Source organism: Melanotaenia boesemani, chromosome 24 (assembly GCF_017639745.1).
Source record: "Melanotaenia boesemani isolate fMelBoe1 chromosome 24, fMelBoe1.pri, whole genome shotgun sequence".
In the NCBI taxonomy this organism is placed as follows: Eukaryota; Metazoa; Chordata; class Actinopteri; order Atheriniformes; family Melanotaeniidae; genus Melanotaenia; species Melanotaenia boesemani.
The window spans coordinates 9,621,430-9,639,647 of NC_055705.1; the positions used below are offsets into that span (position 1 = coordinate 9,621,430).

The following is an 18,218-nucleotide window of genomic DNA, read 5'->3' on the forward strand; positions in this document are numbered from 1 at the left end:
TGAGTTTTGCTTTATGCGTCGCTAGTAAATGGATATAAACACACCAGCCATTTTAATGACATTATCTGAGGAAACGAAAGAGGGAAAGGGACGGAACAAGAGATAAGACAAGATTTAAGATAAGAAAGAGAGAGCTCACAGTACAAGTAGGATGCAAGATGGATGCCAAATTAGCTGTAAAAGGGAACACATCACTGAGAAAATCTTTGAAGGTAGAGAAGGTGTCTGCATCCTGAACCCAGTTTGGGAGCTGGTTCTACAGAGATGGGTCTGATAACTGAAGGTGCTGCCTCCCATTCTACTTTGAGATCCTCTGGGAACCACAAGTAAACCCGCAGACTGAGAGTGAAGCTCTGTTGGGAAAAGATAAAACTATGAGCTCTTGAAGACACGATGGGCATTAAAAGCTTTATATGCGAGGAGAGGAAGTTTAGATTCTGTTCTGGATTTAACAGGGAGCTGATGAAGGGAAGCTAAAACTGAAGAATAAGATCTGTTCTGCTAATTTCAGGGCGTTTTTGGGGCAGAATAATAAGGAATTACAGTAGTACAATGTTGAAAGCAAGGACTAGTTTTTCTGTCTTATTCTGAGACATAATGTCCCTCATTTTAGAAATATTACATAGGTGAAGGAAGACTGTCCTAAAAACCTGCTTTATCTTTGAGACATCTTTGTAGCCTGACCACTGATTGGTTTCATCAGGCTTCATGGAGAAGTATATCTAAGTATATCTAAGTATATCTGCATAGCAATGAAAATTATGCCGTGCTGTCTAATACTTTGACCTAATGGAAGCATGCACAATGTGAAAAGAAGAGGTTCAAGTACAGAACCTAGAGGAACTCCATGACTGACTTTGCTGTGTGGAATACTCATCTTTTACATAAACAACCTGAAATCTATCAGATAAGAATGAGCATGAATCCATGTTTCTGTGTGTTTTCAGTGTTCAAGTGACTATCAGAAGCTGCAGGACAGCTGCTCCAAGTTTGAAGCGTTGACTCTTCAGCTGAAGAGAAAAAAGAAAGAAGCCGAGTACACCTTTCACTTCTGGAAGAGCTTTCCTGGCAAAATGACGGTAAAGTCAAAGCGTGTGTGTTCAGTCCTGGACGTGTCTTGTGGCGTCTCAGATCTCTGAACGTTGCTTTCGTCTGTCGTCAGGACTCGCTCAGAAAGCCTCGTCGCCGGCTGATCTGCGAGAGCAGCAACAAAGCTCTGACCCTGCAGAACGCCGGCAGGTTCTCCGTCAACTGGTTCATCCTTTTCAACGACGCTCTGGTGCACGCGCAGGTCAGCTTCACACACACACACACACACACACACAAATGCTGCTTTTTCTTCTTCGCCCTTTTTCATTTTTAAATTTCCAACACTGACCTGGTTTGTTTCAAGAGTTTGTGTGTTTGCCTCCGTGCTGTCAGGGCGTGGCACCTTGTAAAAACCTTGTAAGTATAAAGCCAGCAGATCTCAGCGTAGCAACCCTGACCACCCCCACCCCCGTCTGACCTTCCTCCTCCTCATTTTTCCTCTTCTTCTGTGTGTGTGTGCTTGAAGGATTTGGGGCTTTGTGTCATAGGATTTAACCCTGCTAACTGAAACAGTCAGATTCAGTAGAGCATTGAAATATTATCGTAGTTAAGTTACTGATGCACCAAAACTAACAAACACAGGAAAACCAGGATCAAGTATTAAAACTTAAAGCTCATTGTTAATAATAAGAGTTGATGAAAGTCTAGCATTTTATTAAAGAATGACGTTAGTTTGCAAGTTTGGATCGACCAGCTCTCACCACAGACCACCAGCAAAGAGGGTAAACTAATAAGCTGCAGCAGCGTGGAACATGTCTGTGGGAATTCCAGCTTAAAGTAGCAAATAAACTGAGCACAAAAAGGAAGAAAACTTGTCTTTGTTCATCTATTTCTCCTTTTAATAATAACAGTTGGTGTTGTATTATGCAATGTTGGAAGGTGTGATTCGTTACCTTGACAACGAGGTGTAGCTTGTAAGGATGAGAGCAGCACAGCTAAACATGTGGGTAGTTATATCTCGTTGTCAAGGTGACTAATCACTTCCAACAATGTGAAATGCAACACAAGTTGGTCGCATTAAAGGTGAGAAATAACATAAATGTCGTTGTTACTGTTAAACCTGACTGACAGGCTTGGTCACCCACTGTGGACATTGCTGATCTGGGTGGAGCGCTGTTTTCTGGTTGTTTCCGTCAGGAGTTGAGTTTAATCTGTGTTTCAGTGACGTGGTTCCATGACAAAACACCAGTTTGAGTTGGTTTGTTTATTTTTCCACCAATATGAGGCCAATTAAAATAAAATAGTGAACTTTTACATCTTAAATATCAGCAAATCCGAATTTTCTGGTCATTAAGTTGCAAGTTTTAAAATAGTAACTAGGTTTATTTGAAATTCACACTTTTTGTGTGTAATATTTCATTGGAAAATTTACTTTTTAAAAGAAAAAAATATCTGGTTTCACATTCATTTCTGTTACCTATTATATTGACTAAGTCTTTATGTTTTTATTTTACAAATTTGCACACTTTTTTTGTTAGAATAACACCTAAGTCATGGATATACATTATGAAACCATCAGTTTAATCTAATTAATTTTACAAAATGTCCCTTTTTATTTTTATTTATTATTTTTTTTTAGTTTCTTACTTGTTTAAATTACCACTTTAATTTAACAGAATAACACTCACATTCAACTGCTAGCAAAAATGACATAATGACCCAACTCAGGGGATGTTTGTTTACCAGATCTGGCATTTAATAGGTAAACATGTTCGGCTTTGAAAACACATATATTAAAAAAGTAATTGCACTTTTTCTTTTTTCAGATAAAGGGGAAAAAGGGAGTTTGTGGCCTGTTTCCTGTTGAATTGAACATGTGAACCTAATAAAGTAGCCGATGAGTGTACAGTATGATGCTTCAGCAGCTGGGCATCTTCCTCCCGGTTCATGTCATTTTGGAAGTTTTCAGGCTCAGCAAGCAAACACAGGGAGGACTTTTATTGTGAGAAAAACAAAATAACTGGGAATTAAACACTTCTATTGACCAAAAGTGGATTCAGGTGACATTTATAAGTCATTAAAAAGTTTCCAGTGATACTCAGCCCCCCCACCCCCTGCCTGCTCCAGCTATGGGACACTGTATGAGAGGATGAACTGACTCCAACCAAAACTCATGTTTAATCCCTTAAATCTTTGTTCACTCAGCCATGTTGCAGCCAAGCCTAAAGTTAAATAACCCTCTGGTTTGCTTAAATTACAAATCCTCCATTTAAGTAATAAAAACACCAACAGTTTCTTGTTCACCTCTCCAAATCAGTTCCCTTCCCCCCTCTCCTTGTTTGCCTCCTTTATTCTCGCCTTCCTTTCCTATCTTTCCTGGTCTGCACCAGTCCTGTGGTTGTTCTGCACATTTCTTTCCCCCGACGTCCTGATTGTTTGACACCCGTCTTAAACTGCGCTCGCATATTTATAGTTCAACAAGAGAGAAACATCCAGCTGTTGTGTGTGTGTGTGTGTGTATTTTTTTTAGAAATATAAAACTCTGCAGGTAGTTGGTAAAGTCAGAAGCAGACCCGTGTTTTAAGTTTCTAGTTCTATTTGTAATCAAGTCTCAGATTTAACTTTTAACTTTTTTCTCCACAGGTGTTGCTTTTAAAAAGCGTAATAGTAGTCTGTTTAAATCTTGAATGAACTGGACAGAAAATTAAAAAAAGTGTACTAAATTTTTTTTTTTTTTTACTTTATTTAAAGAATAAAGCAGCCAAACATATAAAAAAAATGTAAACAGGGCTCTGAATTAACTTTATTGATAACCAACCAATGTGTCTGGTAGATTCCTAAAGTCAGATTCTCAGCTAGACGCAGTTAAAATTAATTTGAGTTTCTTTCAAATAGTTTTGTCTCTTGTCTGATCGTCTTTAGCTTCAGGCTGTCGCAGTGACTTTGAGCACTTTCATGATCTTTCATAGTCACCACTTTAAAATTACTTATCCTATAAATTAAATGGTTTGACCAGTAAGTTTTCATTTATACCCACCAAAACTAATTTTAACCCACATCAGGGGGGGATTAACTAAAAACTAACTTATATGCAGGATGCATATAATTTAATTAGTTTAATGTGTGTCTTGGTGTAATAAGATAAAAGCTAACGTACACATGGCATTACAACATGGCCACCACCTCCTGACTGCATCTTCTGTCCTGTTTACACGTCATGTTTTCTACGACAGTCCACTCCGATAAAACCGAGAAGTGTGACTTTTATTCTGCTTAAAACATCCAGACTGATGATGTTAGTAATGGAGAAACTTCAACTCAGACTTTTAATCTTTCTGAGCTTTTTTCCTTGTTGATTAAAAGCAGTTTGATTTAAGAGATTATTTGTCCTGTTTGAGCTTCTCTCTCTGTGGTCAGTGTGTTTATTAAATAATGTTTATGGATGCTCTCTCTTTACTTTCCTTCCTCTCTTTTCTATCACTGTGTTTTTATCATCTATTTCTATCACCTTCCTGTTTCCTGATGCACAGTTCTCCACCCATCACATCTTCCCCTTGGCCACGCTGTGGGTGGAGCCCATCCCAGAGGAGGACGCCGGCCCGTAAGTTTGTTATAGTTTTAATAATTTAAATGTTGAATTGAAAGATTTTACACGTCTGGGAATTGAAGAAAAGCTTCAGACTACTAGAAGTGAAGCTTATGTTTTTTTTCCTCTAAGTAAGATAATAAGAAATTACTCAATCACTGTTTCTCACTAACTCACATCAGTAACTTGCTTAATTTCTAACCATAAATTTGATTTGTTTTACACACTATAAACAGGATATCATGTTATCTGGAGTTAAAGAAGGCCACTCAGTCACATGATGATTGATTTGATTCCTAAAATGCAGTCAGAGGGATCAAATACAAAGCATTTTCACACAGATCCATTATAATCAATTAAAGTATGACTTAAAAAAAGAGAGATCCACTGAAACCAAACATCTACCATTAAAATGTCCCGGGGGCTTTAAGTGAAGCAGCTTCAGAGGGTGTTTTCTGGAAACCAGCATGAAAATCTTTTCTCAAAGCTCCTGTTTTTTTTTTTTTTACCAAGGCCGGTTGAAAGAGGCGGATTTATTATTTTCATAACACGAGAGCCGGGTGAATCAAAATGATTTGAAAGCAATTTTTATAGGATCACAAGTCTCCAAAATTCCAACATCCACCTCTGCGTCAGTGACACCTGGTGGCTCAAATGGTACTAGCAGTGGTTTATGTTCATGACCTTTATATACCAGGATTTCCCCAGACTGACTTTTTTAAGGATTTTTGGACGCCCAGTGGCCTTTATCAGGATGATTGCTCAATGGGAAAAGTGACAGAGCGAAGAGGATGAATAAAGCAAAAGGCCAAAGGCCGGGGCTCGAATTGGGAGCTTACATAAAGTACATAAGGACCAAAGTTCTTCACAATCCTGCACTGAGATTTTTTTTTCTTTTTTGGGAAAATACCGTTGGGTGTTTTGCTGAGTTTCACATAAAGTTATGAAGTTTCTTAGAAAGACTAAACTTTTTTCTGACGGCTCCTTTTATACCCAATCATGACACCCTTACCCATTAATCTAATGATTGTAAAAATCTTCCAGAACTATATTACTATATATTCAATAAACCTTTTGCCTCTCAAATAACATTTTGAGTGTGTTTGTGCATTAAATTGAAAACTGCTTTACATGTTCTAAATACAGTAAATTTAAATACATTGGAAATTGTTTTATTCTCTGTACTGTGCACTAATTTTTCACCTTTAGACCTGTGATATCAGTATGTGATGCTAAAGCATTTATTTAATGTTTTGTGTACTTCTTTTAATTTATTGATATTTCTTGTATTTTTTATGATGTTTCTGTTCTCTTCCTTCTCAATATTCATGCCTGGATTTATGTTTTGCTTGTATATGTGTAGACATGGGTTAAAAGTGATCACACCTGAGGAGACTCTCACCCTGCTGGCCTCCTCTCCTATGGAGAAGGTGAATATTTTAAAGGCAGAGAGAAGCAAATGCAGAAACAGTAAAAAGCCGAATCCTCTCTGAGGGAAACTTATCTGAAGTATATTCTCCTTCTTAGTCCAAGTGGCTTCGTGCCATCAACCAGGCGGTGGATCAGGTGCTGACTGGGCCAGGGCAGGATGTGGCATCGGGTGGCTCAGCGCAGAAGTCGGAGCCTCCGATCTCCAGAACGGCCTCCTACACGTTTTATAAAGACGGTCGGCTGAAGGAGGCGACGTATGAAGGTCGCTGGCTCGCCGGCAAGCCTCACGGCAGGTTGGACATCCACGCTGTTGGTCTAAACTTGAAGTATTTTTTATTTGATTTGTGTAATGATTTTTTTATTTGTACTTCAGAGGAGTTTTAAAATGGCCTGATGGGAGAATATACACCGGGACGTTCAAGAACGGACTGGAAGATGGGTAAGTACTGCCCTTAAAAATAATATAACACCTAATCAGAGATTCTTATGTGTGTGTTTATGAATTGTGTAGGTTTGGGGAGTTTGTGGCACCAAATAAGATGCTCAACAAGAATGATCACTATCAAGGTCAGTGGAAAGATGGCAAGATGCACGGCCTGGGGACGTACAGGTGAGCGAGACTAAGAGTTAAATAAAATTCTGTTATTTTTCAGCCTGCAGCCTGTTTTTCACCATTTTATGACCAAGTCATTAATGGAGACACATCTGACAGATAACAGGGTATTTGATTATCAAGCAGATCAGTTAAATATAAAGAGTGTCTCTGCCTAAGTGGGTGGACAATGTGGACCATTTAAATGAAATATTAGCCAGAAATACAGCTCTGGAAAACAATAAGAGAGTACTGCTCTTTATTCTTAAATTAGCATCTTTGAGTATTTCTACCAAAAATTAAATTCATACACAAGCACATCTCAATTTGCTTTAATAGAACTAGTCTGACGGAAAGGGATGACCACTTAAGATCCATAGACTGGCACTAAGGGACCGTCAAACACAGGGCAAACTGAGAGTGGGGGGACGTTAACGGCAAGAACAGCTGGAAACAGGCTCCTACAGGCAGGACTGGAGTCATACAAAACTCACCTTAATTGTTGAGAAGCAAAGACCTCAGGCTGAGGTTTAAAAAAGACCACAGGAAATGGACTGTATAGGACTGGAGTAAGATCATCTTCTCTGAGTCCAGTTTTCAGCATTTCCCCAACACCTAGTAGTTTTATGGTTAGATGGAGACCTGGTGTAGCTACAAGCCACAGAGTCTCGCTCTGACTGTCAGATAAAGAGGATCAGTGATGATCAGGGGGGATTCAGCAAGACTGGAATTGGGCAGCTGTGTCTTTGTGAAGGATGCATTAATAAAGCCACATACAAGATTATCCTAGAAAAACCTTCACTTCCTAATGCTAAGAATCTGCTGCCCAACTTGGAGTATTACAGCAGGACAATCCTTCAGGCCACACAGCCAGGGAACCAAGGTCTGGATGGCGGACCACTATATCTAGACTCTGTCATGGCCAGCTCAATCTCCAGATCTGGAGTTGGAAACCTCTGGAATGACATCAAAAGGAAGATGGATGGTCACAAATTCATCAAAGAGTAGAAAGTTACCCAACAGCAGTGTGACCAGTGGTCTCTTTTTTTTCGTTAGAAGCTGTACATTACAGCTGGCAAAATGTGCAGATCAAATCATGTGACTTATCTAGTGTTGTTTCTGGTCTGAATGGCTTCAGAACCATTTATGAGAGTTATTTGTAGTTACTGATAATGTCCTTACTGCTTTTAAAGCTAGTTAAACCTGCAGTTACATTTGTGGCCACATGGGGGCAGCAGAAACAAGTTGATATGATTAAAAACTGTTCACATGAATATCGACTTTGCTCTGTTAATAGTTTCTAAAGCTGTTTTTCTTGGCTCTTGATATATTTTCTCTAATAAACAAACATTAACCTGGAGACAAAAATAACTATGAGTTCAGTGCAAATCTGCAGCCAAACAGTGAGTTTAAACTCTCATTCAGGTCAGGAAGAGGTGCAGATTCTGGGTCTAAAATCACAGGAAAAGCAGGAAAATGTAAAGATCAGATTCAGAACCCCTGTTTTGTAAGAAGATACTAAATCTCCTCAGTGTGACTGCAGTTACACCAGCGGCGAGGTTTACGACGGATTCTTCCAGGATGGGATGCGACACGGTCACGGCATGCTGCGCAGCGGCAAGCTGAACACCTCGTCTCCCAGCGTCTTCATCGGTCAGTGGCTGCAGGACAAGAAGACGGGCTACGGAGTATTTGATGACATCACAAAGTATGCTCACTACTCCCTCTGCTTGGCTCTTTGCTCTTCAACATAAAGGGTCATATTTATCAGTTACTTTTTTCTTAGAGGAGAAAAGTACATGGGCATGTGGCAGGACCACCTGAGGCAGGGCACCGGGGTCGTCGTCACCCAGTTTGGGCTCTACTATGAAGGCGCGTTCAAAGACAATAAGATGATGGTGAGTTCCTGTTTTTATGTGATGTAAATGCAGGACATGATCTTCTGCTTATTTAACACCAAGAAATTTTCTGCCTTTTAGGGCACGGGGATCCTTTTGTCAGAGGACGACACAACCTACGAGGGGGAGTTCTCTGATGACTGGACCCTCAATGGGAAGGTGACTGTTATAAACTGAATGAGCACATCTGGAATGACAGTATCTAGAATAAATCAACTTCTGGTCTCTTCATCAGGGCGTGCTGACCATGGCGAATGGTGACTACCTGGAGGGCTCCTTTAACGGCGAGTGGGGCTCTGGCCTCAAAGTTACAGGCTCCTACTTCAAACCACATCTATTTGACTCGGACAAGGATAAAACTCGAGTCGTGTAAGCTCACACAGTCTGAGTGTGTTAATCAGAAAAAAAATCAGTCTTGTTATAATTTGTCTACTTTGCGTGACGTGGCAGGAAGCTGGGTTGCCTGTGTGTGCGTGCGGAGGACAAATGGCATGCAGTGTTTGAGGAGTGTTGGCGTTATTTGGGCTGCGAAGCACCGGGTCGGGGAGAGAGCCAGAAAGCCTGGGAGAACATAGCCGTGGCCCTCACTACCAACCGGCAACACATCCAGGACAGGTACAAACATGCAACTATCTTCAGATTATTTTTAAATAATCCTAAAATTAACAATTAAAATTCGAAAAATGTGTGTTTCTCAGCCCAGAAATGTTGTCTCGGAGTCACAGCAAAACCCTGGAAAGTCTAGAGGTCATCCCTCAGCATGTAGGACCAATCACCATGGAGAGATACCACACCATCCGCCTCTACCTCATCAAGGTATTAAAATAATGGATTCAGTAATACTTTATTTGCAGCTGCAATATTCATGAGTGAGCACCTTTTTGTTGCTGCTGTTGAAGTGAAACTCAGGGTGATTGAAAGGGATTTACAGTGCTGTGAATAAGTATTAGCCCCCTTGCAGATACATATTTTCTTTGTCACACTTAAATGTTAAATTTTAATAGCAGACAAAGATAACCTGAGTAAGTAAAAAAGCTGTTTTTAAATTATTATTTCATGCATAAAGGGAAAAAAAACTTTCCAAACCAGCCTGGTCCTGTGTGAAATGTTAAACTAATAACTGGTTTTAACAGCTCCAGTCAAACTTAGAGGGAAATTTGGCCCACTCTTCCTTGTAGAGTTGTTTTAATTCAGCCACATTGGAGACCTTTAACAGCCTGTTAAAGGTCATGCCACAATCCCCATTAGATTTAAGTCCAGACTTTGACTAGGCTACTCTAAAACCTTAAGCTTAAGGTCTCAAACTGATGTCCAGATATTTTTCTTTAGAATTTTCTGGTAGAAAACAGAATTCATGGCTCATCAATTACAGCAAGTTGTCCAGGTCAAAGCAGACCCAAACCATCACACTACCACCACCATGTTTCACTGCCAGTGAGATGTTCTTTCTCTGAGATGCAGTTAGTTTTACGGCAGATAAAAAATTCCCACTTTTTTCTCATTAGTCCACTGAATATTTTCTCAAAATTCTTCAAAATGATCATCAAAATGTTTTCTGGCAAATAAGAGACGGAGCATTTGTTTTGTTTTTGGTCAGCAGTGGTTTTTACCCTGAAACTCTCCCTTAAATTCCAGTTTTCATCCAATCTCTTTCTTATTCTTGAATCGTGACCTTGACTGAGACAAGTGAGGCCTGCAGTGCTGTAGATGTTGTTCTGGGTTCTCTTCTCACTTTTTGAGATCTTTTAGCTGCCAGACGGATTATATTTAAGTCATTTCTTGATTCTAGGGGTGTGGTAGTAATCAGGCCTGGGTATGACGAGTGGAATAGGACTCAGCTTTCCAAAAGAAAATGTAGCTAATCACTGTTAATTCATGATTTAACAAGGACTGTACAGGTTATAATACATCCGGTGGAATAAAAAAAAAGTTATCTTTTACAGTAGTCATGTAAAGTAAATGTTACCTCTGAGTGGATTTTCTGCTCCTTGTCCCATGAAGCAGAGCAGCTAGGACTGAAAGAATATCCCCTCCCTTGCAGGCCTGTGACACCCCCCTCCACCCGTTAGGCCGGCTGGTTGAAACCCTGGTGGCGGTCTACAGGATGACCTACGTGGGTGTCGGAGCGAATCGTCGGCTCCTGCATCAGGCTGTCAACGAGATCAAGTCTTACCTCAGTCGCATCTTCCAGATCGTCAGGTTGGCGTCTTGGTAGTAAAAAGGAAGAACAGAAAGTTTTGTATTGGCCTCCTACAGCAGGTTTCAGGACAAATATACGAGATCTGAAGTTGGCTACCAGGATATGAAAGCAGGCCAACTATAAAATGATGTTTTTATAGATGTATTTTTAGCTGATGATCTTTTGAATGTTCTACAGGTTTCTGTTCCCTGACCTGCCAGAAGAGGGCGGTCTGATATCTGAACCGACCACCAACCCCCAGGATGAGAAGGAGTCCGCCTCCCCTGACGCCCCCCTGGACTCACCCAAACCCAGGTTCAGACTGAAACACATTTTCTTGTCAGCGCAGCTCATGTGCATCACATTAACCTTCCTTCTTCTGTGTTTCAGCCGTGTGGTGAGCAGCTCGGCTCTGCTGCTTCCTGTCCTGCTGCCTCGTCTCTACCCGCCGCTCTTCACCCTCTACGCGCTGGAGAAAGAGAAGGAGGATGACGTGTACTGGGAGTGTGTTCTTCGCCTCAACAAGCAGCCAGACCTCGCCCTCCTGGCCTTCCTGGGCGTCCAGCAGTACGTCACCGAGTGTAGCTGAAGACAGATCACTGCAGAGGCAAATCAGTAACTTTTTCTGCTTTTTGCCTCATTTTCAGAAAGTTTTGGCCTGTTTCCATCCCTGCCTCCCTACCTACTCTGGGACAGAAGCAGCAGGTATGTAATTTTCATTTTGTTTATTTGTTCATTTCCTTGTCAGATTTTTGCAAATATCAAACATACTGCATACTTAATGTAAGAGTTTTGTTTGTTGTTGTTATTTAACTTATTTTATTTCTTATTTGTTTTTCCTGCTACATCTTGAATGATCTAGTTTAGTCATTCAATTGACTACGAACAGATCAAATTAAAACAAGATTAATTGCTGTTTTCAAAGTTCAAAACCCATTAACTTTAGGTTAAAAAGATCTCAAATATGTATATAAAATAAAGTAAATGGACTAATATTGAAGCATGATTATCTACATTACATGTCAAATCGTCCTGTCAGGACGTATCGCTTGTATGGGATAAATAGACTTCATTATAATTTTAAATTAATAAATTATTTTTTCGACATTAAACAACTCACAAAAAAAGACATGCTGCTAAGAATTTTTTTAAATAAATCAAATCATTCTTAATGTTCATTTTTGAAAAATTAACAACTTTTTTTGCAATTTTTTTTTTATAAATTAAATGCTAGGCTTTAAAATTAATTAAATAAAATATTTTTTATTAATAAAAAATGAGCTAAACCTGATTAAATTTACTTTTAAAAATGCTTGCAATCAGGTGAGTCTGAGATCTTTCTCTTTGTGACCTCACTAAGGGAAATAACCACTCCCCTCGGTAGTGGATACTGCCATTTGAAAAACATTTGCACAAATACTTTAAATGAAGTGTGAACTGGGTCTGTAAAAACACTGAAATCGGTTGATTTTTAATTGTTAAATGAGGCTTGATTTATTGTTTAATTCATGCTGAAATATTGAGCCGTTTAAATACATTTAAAACAACTTCAGAAATTTGTGTCTTTTTCTACCGTGCTCGATTAAATAAAGGGAACACATCATCGTTAGCATGTAGCTCAAAGTCAGTCACATCTCTGGGATATAAATCCGTCCCGTTTGGAAGTAACACTGACAACAATTTCTCCTGCTGTTCTACAAATGAAACAGACAACCAGTAAAAATTAGAGGCAAATAGACAAACAACCCCAGTAAAGGAATGGTCCTGCGGGTGGTGGCCACAGACGATTTCCCTGTTTTCATCCTTTGTGGCGGATTTTTGGCCCCGTTTGCATTTTGCCAGTGCCCCCACCGCTAGAAGGAACATGAGGTGGTGTCTGCAGCCCACAGAAGTTGCTCAGGTAGCGTAGCTCATCCAGGATGGCACGTCAATGTGCACTGTGGCAATAAAGTTTGTGAAGAGCGTTCTGCTCCCTGCAACATCCTCCATCACAGGAGGAATATTCTTGTAGGGCTGTACAGACATCCATGTGCTAGCCAGAGGTGCCCTGACTGCCATTAGGTACCTAGATGAGATCCTCAGACCCGTTTTCAGACCATATACTGCTGCTGTGGCCCCATCTGATGCAGGACAGTGCTCAGCCTCAGCTTTCAGTGCATACAAATAGTTTAACACCTGACTAGCACACATTTCTTTCATTGTGATTGGAGTTTTAAGGCTCTTCATACTTTCCAATCCTCATTAATCCACAAATAAATGTTGTGTTCAAGGACTGGTGGAAAGCTTGGACACTTGGGTTTTCAAAAAATGAGTTCAAAACGTTCAAGGAAGAACATCAGAAACATGAAATGTCCATAACTTTTCTAAAAGATGCAAAAGTGGACTATGGAAGCGTGGCGCTGTCACCCAAATAAAAAAAAAAATTGGGACCCGTTTCACGTTCAACATGAAAGTTTATTGTAAAAACATGAACCGTATCATGTTATTGTAAGAACATGAATCAAAATCACCTTTACTTTATGCAGATGTTGCGATCTAGATCTATTGGAGAAAAATACATTTTATGGAAAATATTCTTGTCAAGCAGGAACATTTTAGTTCTTTTTGTTAAGGATTAATTGGTCTACTCTGGTTTATTGTTTTATGCACAGAAATGTGGGACAGTTATGAGCAACACGGTACATCACCTGCCAGCACAGTGAGACGATGCGTTCATGTGTGTGAGTTGCTATACAGTGTGTGTGCTGCTTTTGGTTATTTAAATGTACCAGTTAATATGCCTATGGCTGTCTTCTGGTAGTAAAAATAAAAATTATACAGGTTATATGCACCGCTGGGACGGGGAGAAATATGTTGCCGACGCGAAGACGTAGTCCGGTCTTCAACATCAACAATATCACAGTGTCCTCCAGGCTTCACCAAATCTCTCCAGTGAAGTACAAGTTAATCCCATTCGGTAAATTAGACATTTCTCTGACCACAGCATGCACAGTTTCCTCATACAAAGACAAATACTGTTTATAGTTCACTTTTTCACCACAAAACGTATCACGTATAATGTAATAATTTTCACACTTTTACAGTAAAACTGTTACGTTATAACGTGATAAGGTCCTATTTTTTTATTTGGGTGATGCTCTACTCCTCCGTAGTGGGCCTTGTTTTACTTCTGCTCCAGCTGATGTGATAGAAACAAGCAAACTTTTCAATGAAAACGAGCAAAACATGTAACTGAGTTTTTAAAAACAAGACGAAAGTCGGTCATAGTAAAGGGACTTCCTCCATACAGCTTATTTACATTATTCCTGAACACTAAAATAACCATTTTTGCATCAAGTGTCTTAATCTGGTTCACTGTTTATTCCAGTCTGTGAGGCTCTAAACTGTGTGTTGCAGGTCATCTCGAGCACTAAAGACATCTGCTTTGCCTCTGCAGTGGAAACACTGCAGCAGATCAGGTACAACTTTACTCAACCAAACATTTTACAAATAAAGAAACTGAATAAAAATAAGTAGAAACAGAAAAATGCTTCGTGATCCTGAGTTTATTGGGGTTCATTGTTTTGTGTTTGCAGCACGACGTTCACCCCGTCAGATAAGCTGCAGGTGATCCAGCTCACCTTCGAGGAGATCACACAGGAGGTGCAGTCGCTGCTGAAGCAGGACTTCCTGTGGTCCATGGATGACCTCTTCCCTGTCTTCCTCTATGTGGTTTTACGAGCTCGGTTAGCCTAAAAAAAACACGTTTGCCTTCAAATTTTGCTGCTTAATTGTGATTATTTAATGTTTTCTTAAAAGTTGTTTAACATTTTCTGTTTTTCTCCTTCAGAATCAGGAACCTTGGTTCCGAGGTCAGCCTCATCGAGGACCTGATGGATCCCTGTGTTCAGCATGGAGAGCATGGCATCATGTTCACCACCCTCAAGGTAACACACACCCAACACTCCTCTATTTACACCATCCTCAGCTCACTGACCCGTCTGCTTTCCACCTCCAGGCTTGCTACTACCAGATCCAGCACGAAAAGATCACATAAGACGAAGGTGACGCGCTTCCTCCTCCTCCTCTCTGCAGCGGCCGGTGGCAGGGTCAGGTTTTGAGGAGATCTGCTGTTGTCACAGAGATGGAGTGGCCTCCCTCCTCTCTTACTGACCTCTGCAGCCTTTTCACCACTGTCCATGAAGATGCACATTATCCTGCCAGAGATGAGCCACCTCTTACCGCCCTGATGTGGGCTGAGTCGGGGAAAGCAAGACTATTAAATCACAGTTATGTGGCTTGTTTGGGAGCTAACCAGAAGTCTGAGGAGGCCAAATTTCATTTTCAGTTAAGAATTTCTCCTCAGACAAAATTTTGGAAATAATCTAACAGCGTCACAAGCTTTTTGATCTCCTGACATGCACGTTTTTTTGTTTGTTTTTTCTTTTTTTATGAAATGAGTTGGAAGTATTTTCACCTGTATAACACTTGTGGTTTTTGTTCCTTCATTGTGGCCTGTCAAACTGCAGTGGGCTCATTACTGCCCCCTGCTGGAAACACTTACAAACTGCAGCTTCATTGAAGGAACAAAATCATTTAAATCAGACAAATAACTTGAAATTAGATAAAGGTTTTACAAGTGAGAAATGTTGTTTTGTTAAATGTTTGTGTGTAATTATGTAAGTTTTGATTACAGCCATGTTTGACACATAAGAAAAGTAATGTACAGCATGCTTTGGGTAAATGTAAACAGTCAACTGACTAAATTGTTCATTGTGACAAATTGCTGATGAAATTTGAGTAAATGAAGGAGCTTTGGCTTCAAATGAAGATTGAAGTTCTGCAGGATTCCCACCGTTAGTGGAAGGGATTTTATTAGACAATCTGAAGGTTGCTTTAGTGTGTTGGAGCCCAATAACTGCAAATGTTTTGCATTTGGTTTGTGCTCTTGATATAAAATATAAAAGTCAATTCAGTGTTTTCCATCATCTCAAGCTTTAGAGACCAGACATCCATGATCTTTTTAAAAGTATTTCTAGGGCAGTAACCACTAATTTCTGACTAACTTGAATCAAAAGTCTTATTTTTGTGTTTGATTAAAAGCCAGGTATTTCCTTCTGCTCCATCAGAAAGATGGTCGGCTTACTGCAAACACTGCTGCAGATGCAGCTCAAAGCTCTGCACCATCTGTTAATGGTAACTGTTCTCATTGTTGCATTTTACGTCACTCCTGCCAGTTAGTGAAAAGGCTTAAGAAGGGATTCTCTCTGTAAATACCACGAACGGCTTTTGTGTCCTGCGGCGGTTTAATAGGAGAAAAATCCACCAGATCAGAAGTGAAGCTGCTGTTTCCCCCCACAGCAAATCATACAGTTAGAAAACAGTTAAACAGGAGCTGTTATGTGTTGTTGTTTGGTAAATATTGATCAGATTAACGGTTACTAAGAATTGCTACATTGAGCAGGAACTGGTCGTTAAGTGCCATTCTTTAATCGGCTGCTGCGTTGCTGCAGTAGTTGGACACAACTGACGGTTTCTCTGACTGTTACCATGAACTGAAGCTCATGAACTCCTGACACTTGATCTGTTAACTGACTGTACCTTGTACGTCTGGATGCGAGTCGCTGACTTGACTCTGTTTGTCCTCCTTGTCCTTTTCATTGTGTTGAACTTTAAATGAACAGCAAAGAGCAATAAATTTGTGGCTCTGTCAACAGATTTTGATGTCTGTCTTTTTTTCTAAACCAAAGAAACGATATTTTTCATGCCTGCATAATGAAAATCTATGGTTTCCTTTCCTTCAGTTCTCATGGAAAGTTCTCATTTTTTCTTTAATTTCAGAGGTTAAATTATGATTTTCGATTCGTCATGACGGTCATGGGGTCCTGAAGTTTTTGGAGTATTAGACAATTAAAAAAATATATATTTCAAACATATTTTCCCCTCTTTTCTTCCCACAAATTTGAATATACATTAACTTAAATTCAACATAATTTAGTAAAAAACGATAAACGGAGGCAAAAAAAATTCTCTCTGTTTTTTTTTTAATCATCCTTTATTAGTACCACAGTGGGGAAATGCTTTCTCTGCATTTAACCCATCCTAGTTGCTGGGAGCAGTGGGCTGCAGGATTCCAGTGCCCGGGGAACAGTCAGAGGTTAAGGGCCTTGCTCAGGGACCCACAGTGGTTTTTACCTTCGTTGCCCTCCCGGTTCTCCAGACCCAACCCCACCTCTGTTACCACAAAGCTACCATGCAGGTTCTCTCAGGTTCCCCGTGATTGGCTGAGAGACTTCAGTTACCAGCTGGCTACGATCTAAACCACATGGATGCACACAGCTACTTTATTTGAAAAGACTATACCTTTGAAAATATATGATCAAGCTGAAGTAATGGGAAAAAAAGTCATTTACTTGTGCAATCAGATCAAGATATTCCTGCAAAACACAGAGGCCAGTAAATTAAAAAGCCAACTGAATGGAAAATGAACCGTTTTGTAGCCAAAAACTCCACAAACCAGGAGATATTTAAGATTTCAAGTATTTTAGGGATTTTACTTTTCAAATTTAAATTTTTATGTGTTTAATGTGATTTTTTTTGCTCTGGTTCATCATCGTGCTACGAGCAGAGTAAACTGTAGCCTTGAAGCTGCATAGATGGTCTAACTAGTTTTTTCTTACAAGAGGAAGATGGGTATTACTTTAATGACTCATGTTACCTTTTTACCAGAAAATCCGTCCAGTGAAAAGATTGCTTACAGTGCATTTCTCTTTTTCTGTTTATGAAAATAAAAGAAACTTATAATCAGATTCCTGCAGACCAGGGGATCTTTTGAGCGTGAGGCAGACTTGATGGGGCTCCAGATACTTTCAAGGGAGGTTAAATGGATGGAGGTGAGGAAATACTACATTACTGATCAAAATATCAACTTAAATGTTGGTGATTTGCACTGATCTTGTAGTGGGATTTGTTTTTCTATAAGGTCGAACCTATTAAGAAAATATGATTTCTTTATTTAGTCTAGTCTTGATATATTAGCTCAGATGTGTGGGATGAATCAGTGTTAGCATGATCACCTGGGCATCCAGGAGAATGTGTGATGCCTTTACCAAACTTTATCTCAGGAGACGTTTTAAAAAGCTGCTGCAGACCTAGTAGACAGATTTAGATCAGTATATGTGTCCCCATACAGAATAAAATGCCCCGCTTTTTAAACTGACCTTATAAAACTTGCTTAAAAGATCATATGCACCTTTTTTCAGGAGTTTCTGAAACTGACAATTTTCCCATTGTGCAGATATTTTGGATCCTTCCATTTTATGGAATTAGCTTCTCACAATAGCCCAAGTAGGACATCAGATAACACGACTGCTAAAAGCTGCTGTTAAGCTTGATCTGAGCAGCTGTGGGCTGAAGCAAAGCAGTGGGAGTTCATCCACCCGTGACAACAACGCAGTGAATCCTCCCCAACAATCATGGCAGCAATCTTGAAAGCTAAAATCTTAAGTTAGCAGTCTTTGCTTT

At 39.8% G+C, this 18,218-nt stretch overlaps 1 protein-coding gene across 6 annotated transcripts in view; it reads left to right on the top strand.

Moving 5' to 3' along the window:
* als2b (alsin Rho guanine nucleotide exchange factor ALS2 b) overlaps window positions 1-16,412 on the top strand; it is a 29,370-nt gene extending 12,958 nt beyond the window's left edge. For 4 of the 6 annotated variants that reach the window (XM_041979275.1, XM_041979274.1, XM_041979278.1 and 1 more), the window contains 22 exons: window positions 948-1,079; window positions 1,163-1,291; window positions 1,423-1,446; window positions 4,560-4,630; window positions 5,979-6,045; window positions 6,143-6,339; window positions 6,420-6,485; window positions 6,558-6,656; window positions 8,182-8,346; window positions 8,425-8,536; window positions 8,618-8,695; window positions 8,772-8,905; window positions 8,987-9,151; window positions 9,235-9,352; window positions 10,578-10,735; window positions 10,914-11,030; window positions 11,106-11,282; window positions 11,363-11,420; window positions 14,112-14,173; window positions 14,291-14,440; window positions 14,545-14,641; window positions 14,713-16,412. In XM_041979275.1, the coding sequence (XP_041835209.1) occupies window positions 948-1,079; window positions 1,163-1,291; window positions 1,423-1,446; window positions 4,560-4,630; window positions 5,979-6,045; window positions 6,143-6,339; window positions 6,420-6,485; window positions 6,558-6,656; window positions 8,182-8,346; window positions 8,425-8,536; window positions 8,618-8,695; window positions 8,772-8,905; window positions 8,987-9,151; window positions 9,235-9,352; window positions 10,578-10,735; window positions 10,914-11,030; window positions 11,106-11,282; window positions 11,363-11,420; window positions 14,112-14,173; window positions 14,291-14,440; window positions 14,545-14,641; window positions 14,713-14,751 (2,415 nt within the window). In that variant the 3' untranslated portion in view covers window positions 14,752-16,412. The remainder of the gene's footprint in view (window positions 1-947; window positions 1,080-1,162; window positions 1,292-1,422; window positions 1,447-4,559; window positions 4,631-5,978; window positions 6,046-6,142; window positions 6,340-6,419; window positions 6,486-6,557; window positions 6,657-8,181; window positions 8,347-8,424; window positions 8,537-8,617; window positions 8,696-8,771; window positions 8,906-8,986; window positions 9,152-9,234; window positions 9,353-10,577; window positions 10,736-10,913; window positions 11,031-11,105; window positions 11,283-11,362; window positions 11,421-14,111; window positions 14,174-14,290; window positions 14,441-14,544; window positions 14,642-14,712) is intronic. The other 2 variants (XM_041979277.1, XM_041979279.1) reach the window with 1 other exon arrangement.
* Window positions 16,413-18,218: the final 1,806 nt, after the last annotated feature.